The sequence below is a fragment of the Chenopodium album genome, chromosome 18 (assembly GCF_948465745.1).
Source record: "Chenopodium album chromosome 18, dcCheAlbu1.1, whole genome shotgun sequence".
Lineage (NCBI taxonomy): Eukaryota > Viridiplantae > Streptophyta > Magnoliopsida > Caryophyllales > Amaranthaceae > Chenopodium > Chenopodium album.
The window spans coordinates 5,629,053-5,643,335 of record NC_137851.1 but is presented as its reverse complement, the minus strand read 5'-3'; the positions used below and the strand labels follow the sequence as shown (position 1 = coordinate 5,643,335).

The 14,283-nt window shown below is 35.5% G+C and overlaps 2 protein-coding genes across 4 annotated transcripts; one reads left to right on the top strand and one right to left on the bottom strand.

The window, feature by feature from the left end:
* Window positions 1-476: 476 nt before the first annotated feature.
* Window positions 477-5,795, bottom strand: LOC145591302 (uncharacterized). Of its 3 annotated transcripts, XM_081647727.1 has the most exons (6): window positions 3,764-5,795; window positions 2,617-2,692; window positions 1,950-1,996; window positions 1,516-1,595; window positions 941-1,169; window positions 477-837 (listed from the first exon to the last, which is right to left on the bottom strand). In XM_081647727.1, the coding sequence occupies exon 1, from the start codon at window positions 4,946-4,948 to the stop codon at window positions 3,767-3,769; it is 1,182 nt and encodes a 393-aa protein (XP_081503853.1). In that variant the 5' UTR covers window positions 4,949-5,795; the 3' UTR covers window positions 477-837; window positions 941-1,169; window positions 1,516-1,595; window positions 1,950-1,996; window positions 2,617-2,692; window positions 3,764-3,766. The 3 variants fall into 3 exon arrangements, with proteins under 3 accessions (XP_081503853.1, XP_081503855.1, XP_081503854.1); XM_081647729.1 differs by lacking the exon at window positions 1,516-1,595; XM_081647728.1 differs by lacking the exon at window positions 1,950-1,996.
* Window positions 5,796-6,369: 574 nt separating this feature from the next.
* LOC145591303 (pyridoxal kinase-like) lies at window positions 6,370-14,173 on the top strand. Its single transcript, XM_081647730.1, has 13 exons — window positions 6,370-6,556; window positions 6,674-6,791; window positions 7,147-7,240; window positions 7,339-7,443; window positions 7,688-7,771; window positions 8,710-8,783; window positions 9,840-9,904; window positions 10,610-10,673; window positions 11,814-11,879; window positions 12,525-12,581; window positions 12,838-12,882; window positions 12,973-13,026; window positions 13,511-14,173. The coding sequence occupies exons 1-13, from the start codon at window positions 6,468-6,470 to the stop codon at window positions 13,649-13,651; spliced, it is 1,056 nt and encodes a 351-aa protein (XP_081503856.1). The 5' UTR covers window positions 6,370-6,467; the 3' UTR covers window positions 13,652-14,173.
* Window positions 14,174-14,283: the final 110 nt, after the last annotated feature.

Genomic DNA, 14,283 nt, shown 5'->3' with positions numbered 1-14,283 from the left:
TCTCTTACTTTATCATTTCTCACTCCTTTCATGGTCCCCACTTCCTCTCATATTCTTTTACTTTATCATTTCTCACTCCTCCAACCTACCCCACTAACATCTTATTTTATTAAAGTTAATAAAATCTCCTAAAATTACATGTCGGTCAAAGTGTGTCACTTAAAAAAACACGGAGGGAGTATGTGATAATGTGAGTATGTTTCATTGCAATAAAACTTATTTTTCTAAACATTTTTTGACATATCTTAGATAAATTAGTAAAAATTAGTAAAAATAATGTATTAGACTGTTGTACTGTAATGTATTTGTCGCAGGTATGACTGGTGGACAAGGCATCTGATTGACTAGTTGTTCAGGGATCGATCGACTACCATTCACTGATTTTAAAACATTATTTAGAATATGTCTCTTTCTCATTTGATAAGATATCATTATTTTTTGACATGTTTATCAAAACATTGATTCACAATCTAGATGAGAGAATGGAGTATCTAAGCATCCAATCTATTATTAATATGTAATTAAAGATATCATAGTAGAAATATGATATGATCGTAATTTCTAGTCTAATTCAGTATCGTATACATAAACTTGATGTTACTACTTACTAGAAAGAAGCGAAGGACACAATCTTTTACTTCACAACCACCACCAGACTGTGCAAAACAAGTAATTTTAGCTACTTGTAGATAATCTATCTGACCTTTACTCTTCCTATCTACATCTCTGTATGTATAACTTCTTTGCCATATTTGGGAGCATACAGCACACCAGACATGAAATGATTTGCAAAAGGAGAGGTTGACAAGTAGTGCTGGAACGGATTATATCATCAACCTGAATAATACACAATTTAGCAGAAGAAAAAGATGAAACATGAAAGGATTCAGCAAAAGGATATGGACTGCAATCACAATGCATCAAAAGGGTATCAACTAACTCAAGTTTGACTGGCAGTTACGAGCTACAGTTCGCACTTCGTGTGGCATGTCTTCTTGCCAGAAATAATTGTTTGACTCCTACTATTTCAAGGCAATGAATTTTCAGCAACAGATGATTCCAGCTCCTCCATGCGACTGAATGCAACAAACTCTCCCATTGTCTCATGATGTTTGAGATTATTGGTATTCGGGATTGTAAATTATAATATCACGCGTCGTTAAAAATTCCTATGATATTATGCAATTTTAAATGAAGTAATCAGCAAAGTGAACAAAAATTCCGTCGGTCTTCGAAATAAGAAACTTAGAAACATATATGATCACATATTCACATTTGACTAGCAGGAGAGCAGATTCCTGTTATTAGATGGTTTAGTCTTTATTCTATTCACCTGAATTACCCTATCTGAACTTAGCTATTGTTTTAAAATAAACCAAGAAGCCAATCCAAACTTATATGAACTTATTGTCCATTGTATAACTTTGTCTGAAATAATGTTCCCTAAAGTTCCCTAAAATTTAAGATTTAAACATCAAAGCCTTGGTAGTTGGCAGGAGTTCAAACTAGTCATACCAGTAGGGCAGTAGTTGAATGGCTGGTGAGAAAGATTGGAGGAAACACGCAATCATGCGACTAATCATTTGTTGGAGACCCTATGCAGCAAATCAACAAAGCAATTTCAATTAATAGTCAGAGATCCTATGTAGAAAATCAACAGAACATTTACGATAAATAGTTGGAGGTTTCTATTTAAAAGAACATTTTTAAGCTCAAGCAGTAACTATTCAAATAATGTTTCTTCAAATCTCGTTAACCCAAGGTATCTACTCCATGAAGGTTCCACATCTAGCCTCGTTTTTAAGCAGAAAATTTAATTTACATAATTCCTTCAATTTCCCTCTTCCTCAGACTTCTGAGTTAAAGATAATATACTACGCAACATTACGTGCACAATTCAACCATAGCCAACAATAACAGCATATAGGGAAAACCCATAAATTGTGCACCTGATATGCTACCCACATAATGCATGCACTGCACAAAAATTTCAATGCTGCACAGGAACCCGAAAATTTGGTTAGAAGGACAAAGGGGTAAGGGAGGGCAGAGGGCTTCAAGAAACTAAGAGAGTACATTAAAACGGCCAAATTTAATCAGAATAAATATATATATATGGAGTATCATACCAAACTATTAACTTGAACAAAAAAAAAAAAAGGCAAATGATATTTTAAATGGAATGAGGAAATTTGCTTTAAACGATTATATTGGTATCATGGTATGCCCCCAAGTTTCATTATTAAAAGGCCGTAAGAAGCCTGTAATAGACAATACCACTTATATAGCAACCCATATAGCTCAAAAATTCTTGTACTCGTAACATTTTGAAGATGAAAAAAGTGTTTGATACCAAAACCCAAAAAATGTAAGAAAAGAAAACACCAAGGAGGGAGACCAAAGGGAAACAGGATTAGAACATGTTTTTTTTTTTTTTTTTTTTTTTTTTCCCGGTAGAACATGATAATTAAAGCAACAGATAAACGGAGGTAAAAGAAGGCTCAAGAAGACAGAGAGAGGGGGGGGGGGGGGGGGGGGGACCACATTAGGTTTCAATTTCCAAGCATGCTTTAAAACTAGCAGGGGAGGAGGTAATCTGATGCAAAGATAGCATACCTTAAAGTATGCTCATCATGACGAGCTTCAGCAACAGCAGCATAACGCACATGAAAAGCCTGAAGCCCTCAATAAACTGTAATAAATAATAAACAACAACAAACAAACAAAAAGAAGAGAGGTCAATAAGTTGCAGTAAAGGATTTAACTAGGTGAGGAGGATGGTTCGATGCAGGATGTAAAAAAAATGGGGTTACAACTTACAAGGACATCAATACATCAGGAAATGTCCATAATTGACGGCAAATTTTTCAAATTCATAAAGTATTTAGATTTAAACCTAACAATAAGTCAATAATCATTGATCACATTCAAAGTGAAATAGAGTAATCTTTAAAACAGCAAAATATATATTTGCTGGGTTGCAAGTCTTGCATCAACAAAACTATACATAAACAACAAAACTGTACTTAATAAAACATGAAGACTGATCCAGTCACACCACTTGTACAATTTTCTCACATTACAATTCATGTTAATCTGCAAATCATCATATTCAGCACCCAATGGTCCTGTAAATCTGTAATACTTTCAATTGTTGACGCCAAATGCTTTAAAAAATTCAGCAAGAAAGCCATATGTCAAAAGGAATATACTAACCACAGTTTAATATTTTCAAACCCTTAAATAAAAACTCTCTTTCTTCTCCTCCACTTTCTAGTTCCTTGTTGCTTGTTAATATTGGTGATATATACACATCACATTGTCTTGCAAGCACAAGCCACTTCTTCACCACAAACATCAACAGAGCAAGGGTAAAAATTTGCCTAAGCCAGTCACATTATGTATGACTGTATAAGACCTCTAACGTCCCACAGCATGAATAGATGAAAAAATAGTAATTCCAGCACCCATGTTAGAAAAAGTATAGATGTTGTAATTAGACAATTTTGTGCACTCGGGGTTTAATCGCCATATAAGTTACAAATCTTATGATTGCAACTACAGAATTGTTCACAGAGGATTGCTCCTAATAAACAGACTTGAAGTTTTGCAAGAACCTGTCAATATAGACCTATGCAGGCTGCATAATTAACAGACTATTGATTTCCAATTTTGCATTAACAGCAAATTCAATACAAGATCACAATAAAGGATTAGAAAGGGAAAGAAAAAGAAAAAAAAAAAAAAAAAAAAAGCTAATCACCATTCACATAAACTCTGGAGAAGAATTGGACCCAGGCTTGCTGTTATCCCCCAAGTCTCCTGTTCCTGGGTGTTGCAGATTTTGGAGAACCTGGGGAGGAAGACCACCTAGTCCACCACCCAAACCATCACTAGATGACCCGAAAAACTGACACATAAACCGTGCCATAATCCCAAGAATTTGCAACTGGTTTTGGCAAGCATCAGCATGCATTTGCATTGTTTGCTTCTCATGTTCAATTTGCAAACTCAACATTCTCTCCCTCCACTCAAGCTCCTCTTCCTCCCTCTTCTCCTCCATCTTCATCCTTCGCCGCCTTTCCTCATCAAACTCCCTCTCAAACCTCAACTTCCTATCAAATTCCTTTCTTGCCCACTTCAATTGCATCTCTTCCAACTCCAATTCTCTCTCCTCCACCCTCTCCTCTGCCTCCCTCACTCTCTTCTCCTTCAAATTCTCCATTTCAATCCTCCCTCCCTCCTTCGCCGCCAACCCGTCTTCTCTAGCAAACTCCCTCTCCTTCCTCCTCTCATCCCTCTTCACCAAAACATTTCTCAACTCCCCAACCCTAGCACCCAACATTGCAATCCTCCTCTTCTTCAATTTCTTCCCCAAACTCTCACTCTTTCCCTCATTCTCCTCTTCCTCTCCACAAACAGAATCACCCCCTTCTCTCTCCTCCTCGTCCTCTTCCTCACCCACTTCACCATCCTCCTCAAAATCATCACAATCAATCTCAAACCCAAACCCTAACCCTAACCCTAACCCATCATCCCCATTTCCCCCAAAAAGCCCAATTTCATTAAAATCCCCAACACCCAACTTCTTACTATCCTTCAATTCAAGCTCTACATCCCCAAAAACCTCCTTATACTTGATAAAATTCTCCCAATGATTCTCCCCATCATCCCAATTGAAATCACCATCTGAAACCCTAATTTTCTGCTTCACCCCCAAATACTGATGCCTCATATTTTGGACCTTAATCGATACATCTCGCCATGACCACTTAAATGGGTAGTTAATCGGATCTTGAAGATGATGAATTGCGTTCAAATGATCAGCAATTGGCTTGAATTTCTTCTCTCGAGTTCTTAACTTTGATAAAGTCCCGGAATTTTGGAGCTCCGCGTATTTGGTGAGAAGGGTATTTTCTTCGATTTCAGACCACTTCTTGCGCTTCATTGTTTTGCGAAATGAAGGATTTTGTGTTCGAGAATGGAGGTTTGCAGAATTACTACTCGTACTTCTTCAGTTCTTACTTGGTAAAAAATCACGAGTACTGAGTCTATCTTCAAGAGTGAAGTACAAACATGCTATAGTCAAATTTTTAGATCCAATATGTTTTTTTTTTTTGTTTTCTTTTTTCACAATGGAGACGAGTACGGAGTAATAATTAAACAAGACGGAAAAACATTCATTCTTCACATTTTCATCTATCACGTTACTTGTTAGATTTTGAGTAGTCTTACACGAGGTATAACTATTACAAGTCTACAATACACAAAATTAGAATATACAAACACCTAAACTAATTAACTTTCTTCCTTGAATATCTATAGAGATCTACGAGTGTACTGTTCTTTCTCTTCATACCTGTGGAGTAGTTTTTATGATAAGATAAACATGGTTAGAGTACAAACTCTTGCTTCGATTTCGAACCCCTTCTCTTAATCTCCTCTTTCGAATACCAGATGTATGGACCATGAGTCCATGACTTTAGAAAAAGCATTCCCTCCTTGGACTTGTTTTTAAACTCTACTGAAGGTTGAATGGGGTCTTTTATAGGAACTAGCAAACAAGTATCCTTCTCTTTAGGACCTTGCACTTGATATATATCCTTGATGCAAGTAGGTTCTTACGGAGGGTGGACATGATCAATATCTGCATCAACAAAGGCATTTTCATTCTTGTTCACAAATGATGGCGCTTTGCTTTTTTTTTTTTTTTTTCAATGATGCCATCATCCTTGATTACACTAGGTGATGGCATCGAGTGTGAGACCACTGCTTCCCTCAAACTATGCCGTGGGGTGTCTTCATCAAGAAATTATATTTTAAGGTGAGGGTACGCACCTTCAACAAGGATATAGAATGTCATGGACTCATGGTTGGTAGAGCCACAACTTTTTCCTTGCCTCAACTTTGTAAATTGTGTACATGCACTTGTCAAACATGAAAATGACTTTTTCTTATTAACAAATAACACCTTACCTTTAGATCCTAGACTAGAGGTATGGGTTTTAAATTAAAGGTATTTTATCCTCTCCTCTATAGCTCTACTCTCAAATACCCGATAAGAGTCTTTTTTACCAACAAAGGGAAGGTGGGGTCTTAATTAACATTTAATTATTATTTTTCGTCAAAATATTCCATAAATTTCAAAACGCACACCCTCAAAATGAGAAGAATTTTAAAATACGGACTGGGTAACACTAAACAACTTCAAATTAAATTTCCCACAAATTTTATGTGCATGAATGGAGATAATGCATGATTGGAAAGGTAGGTTGTTGGAAATTTCCTAAAATAGTTGGTTGGTGACAATTAAAAAATGTTGTCATGATTTCATTTCCATTGACATTCAATATAACTAGTCACTATTAATACATAATAATACTCTATCAATCCAGTCAAGTTTCTCACCAAGAAAAACCAAAAGACTGAAGAACTTGAATAAAAAAATGGACTCCTCTGCTAATTAAATGTCCAACTCATACTCTTCTTCAATTATCTTGCTCATTGATTCTCAGCCTTTTTTATCTTCGAAAATCCCACTAACCCTAAATTTGAGGTGACCCCCTTTTTTTTTGTTGATGGGTATTTTTATTTCCCTTTTCCATTATAATTTGTATACATTGAATTGTTTGAAATTGATTGATTTTCGCGGATTTCTTTGTGAATTGATCAGGTTTAATAATTGGAAAAGAAGTTCGAAGAAATCATTAATGGCGCAACCTCCCATTTTATCGATTGCTTTGCCTTCTGAGACTGGTCGTGTTCTCAGTATTCAGTCTCATACTGTTCAGGTAATTGATTTTATCGCCAAATTAATCATCTTTTTTGATTTGGGTGTGATTAATTTCATCTAAACTATGCAATTTCGTGGAGAATTTTATCTGGGATATGTTAAATTGGTTGAAAGTTTAATAAATTTGGTGGATATGTTACCATGAGTAGTTATATTATATGGTAAAAAATGGTCTGTGATTGCTTATTTTCTTTATGGATTTTGCTAATGCATTGATTTGAAGTTGGTTGTTGTTGCGGACGTGAGCTAGTTTAGTCGGTAAAGTAAGAGAACGAATCCTATCTACATCAAAGAGAAGTGAATTGTTGATGTTTGATGTTCAATATGTAATGTTGTGCCCCTTTGGAATTCAGGGTTATGTCGGCAATAAATCAGCTGTCTTTCCGCTTCAACTTCTTGGATATGATGTAGACCCGATTAATTCCGTACAATTCTCAAATCACACAGGCAAGCTGGTCTTATGCCATTGATTTCAATCCTCCATAAGAAAATTGAAGCTTGATGATCTTCTGCTGATTAATTTTGTTAAGTTGTGGATCATGCAGGATATCCGACATTTAAAGGCCAAGTTTTGAATGGGAAAGAACTCTGGGACTTAATTGAAGGTCTAGAAGCAAATAATTTATTGTTCTACACTCATTTATTGACAGGTAAGGATGGACTATTTTCATGCAAGATAGTTTTTTTGGCTTTAGTAGAAGGCGGTAATCGAAATGCATGCTCTACTAAAACAAACAATCTTGTGGTATGGCTCTCCTTTCTTTCTAGGGCCAAAACTTTTATTACTAAAGTTAACAAACTATATGTATATATGCTTGTGCTTAACATTTCCTAGAGGCATGTTGCTTTTTGACGAATGGCATTAAATTTAGATGGCTTTCTTTGACTTTGCAGGTTATATTGGTTCAGTCTCATTTTTGGATACTGTATTGAAAGTTGTTACTAAACTACGAACTGTGAATCCTGGACTTCTCTTTGGTAGGTTCCTCACACACTTTATGTATACAAATATAATGGTAGGGTTGTTGTTTTACTTGGATGGTGATTGGTTTTCTGATGCTCATCTTTGCAGATTTATAAAAAAATTAAATAATTTAGGACTTATTTTCTTAATAACCTTACTAGCAGTACGAGCAAGTTCACACTATAAGATCACTGTCTTTTTTTTTTATATATATAAAACATCAAGCTACAAGTATTGGTGGGATCACAGGACATAGTAGAAGATAAAATTGCATGAATAGGGAATCAGGGCGTTTCCATTTTTAAAAGATAAAATTGAGAGCAGTGCCTCTAATAGTTATTTCATTATATTTGTAATCTTTGATACACTGCATCTTTTATCTTATGCTTTATTAACTGCTCAAATCTGCATTTCTGCACAACCTTATTATGAAAGAGCTGTTCTTGAACACAATTACTAGGTGGATGACTTTTTCTGGTTTATTTATTCTAATGTAGAACTGTATCTAAACCTTTTAATGGAGATTATCTTTTCAGAGGAGGATATTCCATTATATCTGATGTTTGTTGGAAAGAAAAATCATTTCAAGGGTGTTCAATATGCTCTACCCTTGAAGAGTAATCTCTAGCATGGCTGAGCCAGTAGAAGAAAAATATTTTGTGAATTGAATAGTGTGATCAGCTTCTTCTTGTTTAGGTTTCCTTTCTCAGGGAGTCAGGGACATGGTTAGTGCTTCAAAATCCATTATTATACTAAGTACTAAGCAATTCTAAGTGGGGGGTATTAAATTTCAAGTTTCTTTTATCTTGTGTGGAGTTTAGTTAGCTCTTTCTTCATACCTATATGCAATTGATAAAGCTATATATGTTTCAGCTAGCTATGTTTAATTCTTTCTGTTCTCTTCTGCATCAATGTCTAAAGATTTTCTTTTATACATGACCTTCCTTCTCAGTTTGTGATCCAGTAATGGGTGATGAAGGAAAGCTATATGTCCCTGGAGACCTGGTGTCAGTATATAGGCAAAAGGTATGTAGCTTATCTGTAAGTTTATCTACTATGTCAAAAGGCCAACTTTCTATGTAGATTGTATGCCAACTTTGTAACCATGACTCATCTGTTAAAACTTCAAGTTGTCACAACCTCAGGAACCATGTACTTTATCTGTTTTCTATGATAGAGCTGCATACATGCTGATGTATTTTCTCAAGATTCTGCTACTGCCCTCTACGGCTCTACTTGATGACTGATGTTTTTACCTCAAATAAGCTCAGAAGATCTTAATTTTATTATATCATTAGAAATAAAACAATGGTTTGATGCACTTAATTACCATGAATATCAGCTCTTGATGATAGGTAAATGGAGTGATGGGTTTGGTTGGATCTGTGATTGATTAGTCAAGGCTTAAAAAGATATCAGTTTCATTGAAAGTTAGTTGTTTGATCTCCTGCTAGAATCAAATCTCTTTCTAGGAAGATGGAAAGAAATTTGGTAATTGTGGTAGTGTCTTTTACTTTAGCTTGATTCACCTTTGAGAGTATGAGACCTATGAGTTTCCCAGTTGCTAGGGATGGCAATAAAGGCATAAGTGCGAATAATGTGGTAACTCTAAATATTTTGGCTTGTGCAATGGAAATTAAGTTGATTGTAAAACCAAAGTTTGAGGCTTGACTGACCTAATCATAACAATTAAGCAAATGAAGCTGAAATTTTTAGTATCCAGGCTAAGATAATTAAGATCTGTTGGCCCAATGGTAAATCACCCTGCGTGTAATCCATGACACCACAATTCTATTTGGGGATATTCTCTTTTACCCTGGTCAATCAACCTACTAGTTTTGAATGGGGACAACTTTCTCTGCTGTTCACCAAAAGAGAAAAGTGCTTATATGAGGCAAATGCTTGTTTGATAATACGTAGTATTAGCTTGCTGTTGGGTGGTAATATCTCCTTTAACTGTTGGTTTAAGTTTACATATTTTTTTAAGAGAATGATAATATTGATGCCTTTTTCTAGCATTTCTTTCTTGTTTTAACTCTTAATTTATATTGCTGTTGTTTTTTGGTGGCTCTTTGATGCTAGGTTGTTCCTGTTGCGTCGATGTTGACGCCTAACCAGTTTGAAGCTGAACTTCTGACTGGTTTGAGGTATCATCTCTTATCTAGTGCTACGTGGAAAAATTTATAATAGATTTCTTTATTCTTGATTTGAGGATTTCTGATTTCATATGGTGTACTCTGCTCCTGAATTAACTCTACTTGTGAAAAGAAGAAAATTTCATCAGTTTTCTCCCACACTTTTACTCTCTTCCTTACTCATCTTCTTTTGTTAAAACATCGTGTTTTCGGAGGTATATGATACACATTGACAAGCTATGCTTGTATTCCAGTTTGAAATATAATGTAAAACAAGGACCTTGGAGTTCTAGGTTTTTAGCTACTCCATATTTCAATATCTTGCAACAAGTATTACGAACAGACTCATATTTGGCTTGCAAAGTAAATACATTATTTTTTACAGCAAAAAAAAATTGAATTACGTAAGTGCCTTTTGTTTATAATACCTTTTACTTCTTGGTGGAAGTGACTCCATTTTGCAATATGCATTCTTGTTGAATTTGGCTTGGCAATGAATCTACCCTTCCTATATGCAGTCTAAAAATATGTTAGAGTCTCTCGATATTTGTGTTTTGTTGTTTTAGAGCTTCTTGGTGGAAGTGAATCCATTTTGCAGTATGAATTTTTGTTGGATTTTGCTTGGCAATGAATCTACCCTTCCTATATACGAGTCGAAAAATATGTTATTCTTTCGATATTTGTATTTTGTTGTTTTAGAGCCTGTATTTTTGACAGGATTGTGTCAGAACAAGATGGGAGGGAAGCTTGTAGCAAACTACATGCGGCTGGACCGGCAAAGGTTTGTTTTTTGTTATTTGTTTTTTTTGTACTTTCATTATCAAGCTTAAGCTTTTATATATAATAATAATTATTAAATTACAACTGCTATTGGTTGATGCAACACCTCCGTAATCATCTTGTGTAGTTGTGTACTTTATGTCTATATGTTGTTGTGGCTAAAGCAATACCTCTGCAATTATAAAATTAAATGTGAGATGCCGTCCTAGACTCTTAGAAAGTCTTTCTCTCCTCTCTTATTTTGGTGTATCTCTTGCTAGGATAATGAGTTGGTTAATGTCATTGGCATAGATGTTCATTATAGTCAACTAATTTGGAAGAAGCTAGTATTTTTAATTGTTGGTGTACACTATAGGGCCTTTGTTGCTACTTCCTAAGTGGGGAAGTGGCAGTGCTAACTGGAGATTTTTCCAAAATAAAGAATTGACTTTGCTGGTTGCAAATAGGGTAGAATCAGCTCTTAGTTGATAACTGCCCATTCTAGAATAAATTCACTATAAGACAGCAAAACTCAATCTATTCCTCGTTATAAGTTATACCTCATGTGGGCCATATGCCTTTGAAAGCCAAAAGCCACCCTTACTCTTTTTTTTTTTTTTTTTGGGGGGGGGGGGGGGGGGGGGGGTGGGGGCCCTAGTCCCTTGATAACTGTCTTACCCCAGAACTACCCATTGGCATTTCATGAGAGAAATCTTGGACAACAGCAGAGAGAGCTATGAGGAAACACCGCTGTGATCTAGGCTTTGCCAATTTTGAAGTTGTGCAAGACAAATACAAGGTCAGAAGTGGAATATTAGGCAAAGACCACTGATGAATGTGATGATATGAAAGTAAGGATAGTTTGATATAACCACAAAAGTATCAAACTAAATACTCATCACCAGAGAGAGTAATTATTACATAGAAATTATATCAAGCTCTTCATGTTTCGGGGGCTTGCACGCCTAGTTTCCTAGGGAGTGTAATTTTTTCTGTCTCGAGACAATTACACTGAGTAATAACAATAAATATAATAAAATTTTGCTCAGCAGTTGAGTTAATTGTTCTTGACTGTTCTTTTTCTCCGTTTCTTCTGTTTATTATCTTGATACAGCTTTAATTTATATCCAGTTGTGACGAGTGTGGGATGATGACTTTCCAGGTTGTCATCACGAGCATACATATTGATGGTAATCTCTATCTCATTGGCAGCAGTAAGAAAGAAAAGGTTTGTGTTATTGTGATCCCTGTAATTGTATAACTTTTGTTTAAACTGAAATGAGTGTCTACTTCAGTGCATCATGCAGTTGTAAAGCTAAATGACTTGATTGGAGAACAAGTCATAAATTTTGTATTCTTTCAATATGTTCATCACACTGATTTAATTTGAGGAACATGTTGAATCCAATCAGCAAAATGAGATACTACATTGTGAATGATTTCTGTGAAGTCTTATTTCTTCGATTAGACTTGTCACATGTCTATGCTTTTGTTTCCTTTTTTCTTTGTAACTTATAATCAATTGTCCTATGTTACTCCAACTCTTCTTTTCACCTCAAGTACCTGTGTAGGATGCTTGACACTTGAACATTAGGATGATTAGGCAAATTGTTCATAAAATGGTTGTGCCATAACACTTTGACACATACTCATGTCTGAAATGTCTAAATGTTAGCTATTTAGATGAGTCATATAATCCTATCTTTAATAATCTGAGCTATAGTTATAGTCCTCATCTTTTGGATTACTTTATAGAGTGGGTTACATTTATATATGAAGTAATATTTGTTGACAGCAGCCGTAACTGTGATGTATAAACCTCTAGTGTGTAAACCTCTAGTCCCTGACAGTATTTTGCTTCCATCATATATAGGACGAGGCACCTGAGCAATTCAAAATTATGATTCCGAAAATCCCAGCATATTTTACGGTACGTAGTTTTTCGTTTTATTTGTCTTTATTGAGGTACTTGAGTGAAACCTACAGTTGCACATCCAAAGTACATGTTTTGCTCAAATTCACAATTTATATGCTTTGCTATATCTGGCCAGTTGCATTCCAATCCATGTATGGCATTACTCTCATGAGATACCACTTTTAGTGTTTGGCTAGCTGTGCTAAATAGAAATGTTTAAAGTTCTAAATTCATTTACGCTGCTACATAAGACTGTTTATTTGTTGTGTAGGGAACAGGAGACCTAATGACTGCGCTATTACTAGGGTGGAGCAATGTAATTGTTCATTCCTTAATCTACCTGACTTTACTTGACTTGGTTTCTATTTCATCCGTTAGCTAATCTTGGCGTGTTTGTATTTTACAGAAGTATCCTGATAATCTTGCTAGGGCAGCAGAGCTTGCTGTTTCAAGCTTGCAGGTACCTTCCCACTTATTTTCTTGCTTGTTCTTGAGTCATGTGATGTATGGCAGCTGTATGACTGGCCTCTAGACTTAATATGGAGTGTATATATATATATATATATATATATTTTTGACAATAACCCAATTTAAGTTGAGGATAGTTGATGCTAATTTTGGCAACCATCATGACTCTATGATATATGTTATCGGCTTTTTATTCCCTGTATTATTAGTCGGTTGATCTGTTCCTTTGTATTTCACAAGACTTCTTGGGATGTGTACTGTTTTGTTTTGTTTTTTTTTTTTTTTTTTTTCCTGGAGGTCTTTCATTCCTATGTTATGTAATATTCTGTAGGCGGTTAGTTTTGGCCTAATCTCATGTCTGTTATGTCTGGATGCATTTAGAATCATGAAAAGGCCCAATCTGCTTTATGTAAATACGGTTACTGTCATGTCTGTTGTGCATTGTAATTCTTCTTACAAAGCATCAATCACTTCAGGCACTTCTGCATAAGACTATGAGCGACTACAGTCTTGCAGGATTTGATCCCAAGACAAGCAGTCTAGAAATCCGATTGATTCAGAGCCAGGATGATATCCGTAATCCCCAAGTCAAGTTTAATGCCGAGAAGTATAGCTAGTGCTTGTTCAGCGCACTTTTGGAAGTTGTAACTCCCTAAGGAAATCAAAACTTTATTGAAGTGTCCAAAGTAAGCTGGTTGATTAAAAGAGGTTGAACTTCCTACATGGAGTCACACTTGTGGAGATCAGGAAGCTATTTCTTCCATTTCGGACTTCTCAGGAAATTATACTCTCAACGTGTTGGTCAACCAAACAACCTTCGGTCTTCTAGTTCCCTCTCATTACAGCTTCAAATGATTGTCATGTCAATCAAACAATCTCTATACTTGTTTGTAAAAACAAAATTATTACGACCTTTGGCACAAAAGCTCGAAATGGACCACAATGCTTGTTACTCAAAGAGGCGAAGGCTCCTCTGTCTCTGGAAACTGTTTTCATGCGGAAGCCTCTAAGCACTCTTGAAAATGTAATGTCAGTTTTGGTTCTCTTTAGTTCTAGTCTTGATTCTTGATTTGAAATTAAGATTGTTTGCATGTATACAGGCATATAAACTTCTTCTATGTCATTATAATTAAACTGTCCTTAAAGATCACATTTCTCATCTATGTCGAGCTAGAGCATTATAGTGGCATGTTTGATCCTTTGTATGTGATACTCACAAAAGACAGCAGCAGTACTAATAACTCTTTTT

Coding starts and splice junctions, on each gene's coding strand:
- LOC145591302 (XM_081647727.1), bottom strand. CDS start 4,948: ATGAAGCGCAAGAAGTGGTCTGAAATCGAAGAAAATACCCTTCTCACC.
- LOC145591303 (XM_081647730.1), top strand. CDS start 6,468: ATGTCCAACTCATACTCTTCTTCAATTATCTTGCTCATTGATTCTCAG. Junction 6,557..6,673: donor CCACTAACCCTAAATTTGAG/GTGACCCCCTTT, acceptor TGAATTGATCAG/GTTTAATAATTGGAAAAGAA. Junction 10,674..11,813: donor ATGCGGCTGGACCGGCAAAG/GTTTGTTTTTTG, acceptor ATGACTTTCCAG/GTTGTCATCACGAGCATACA.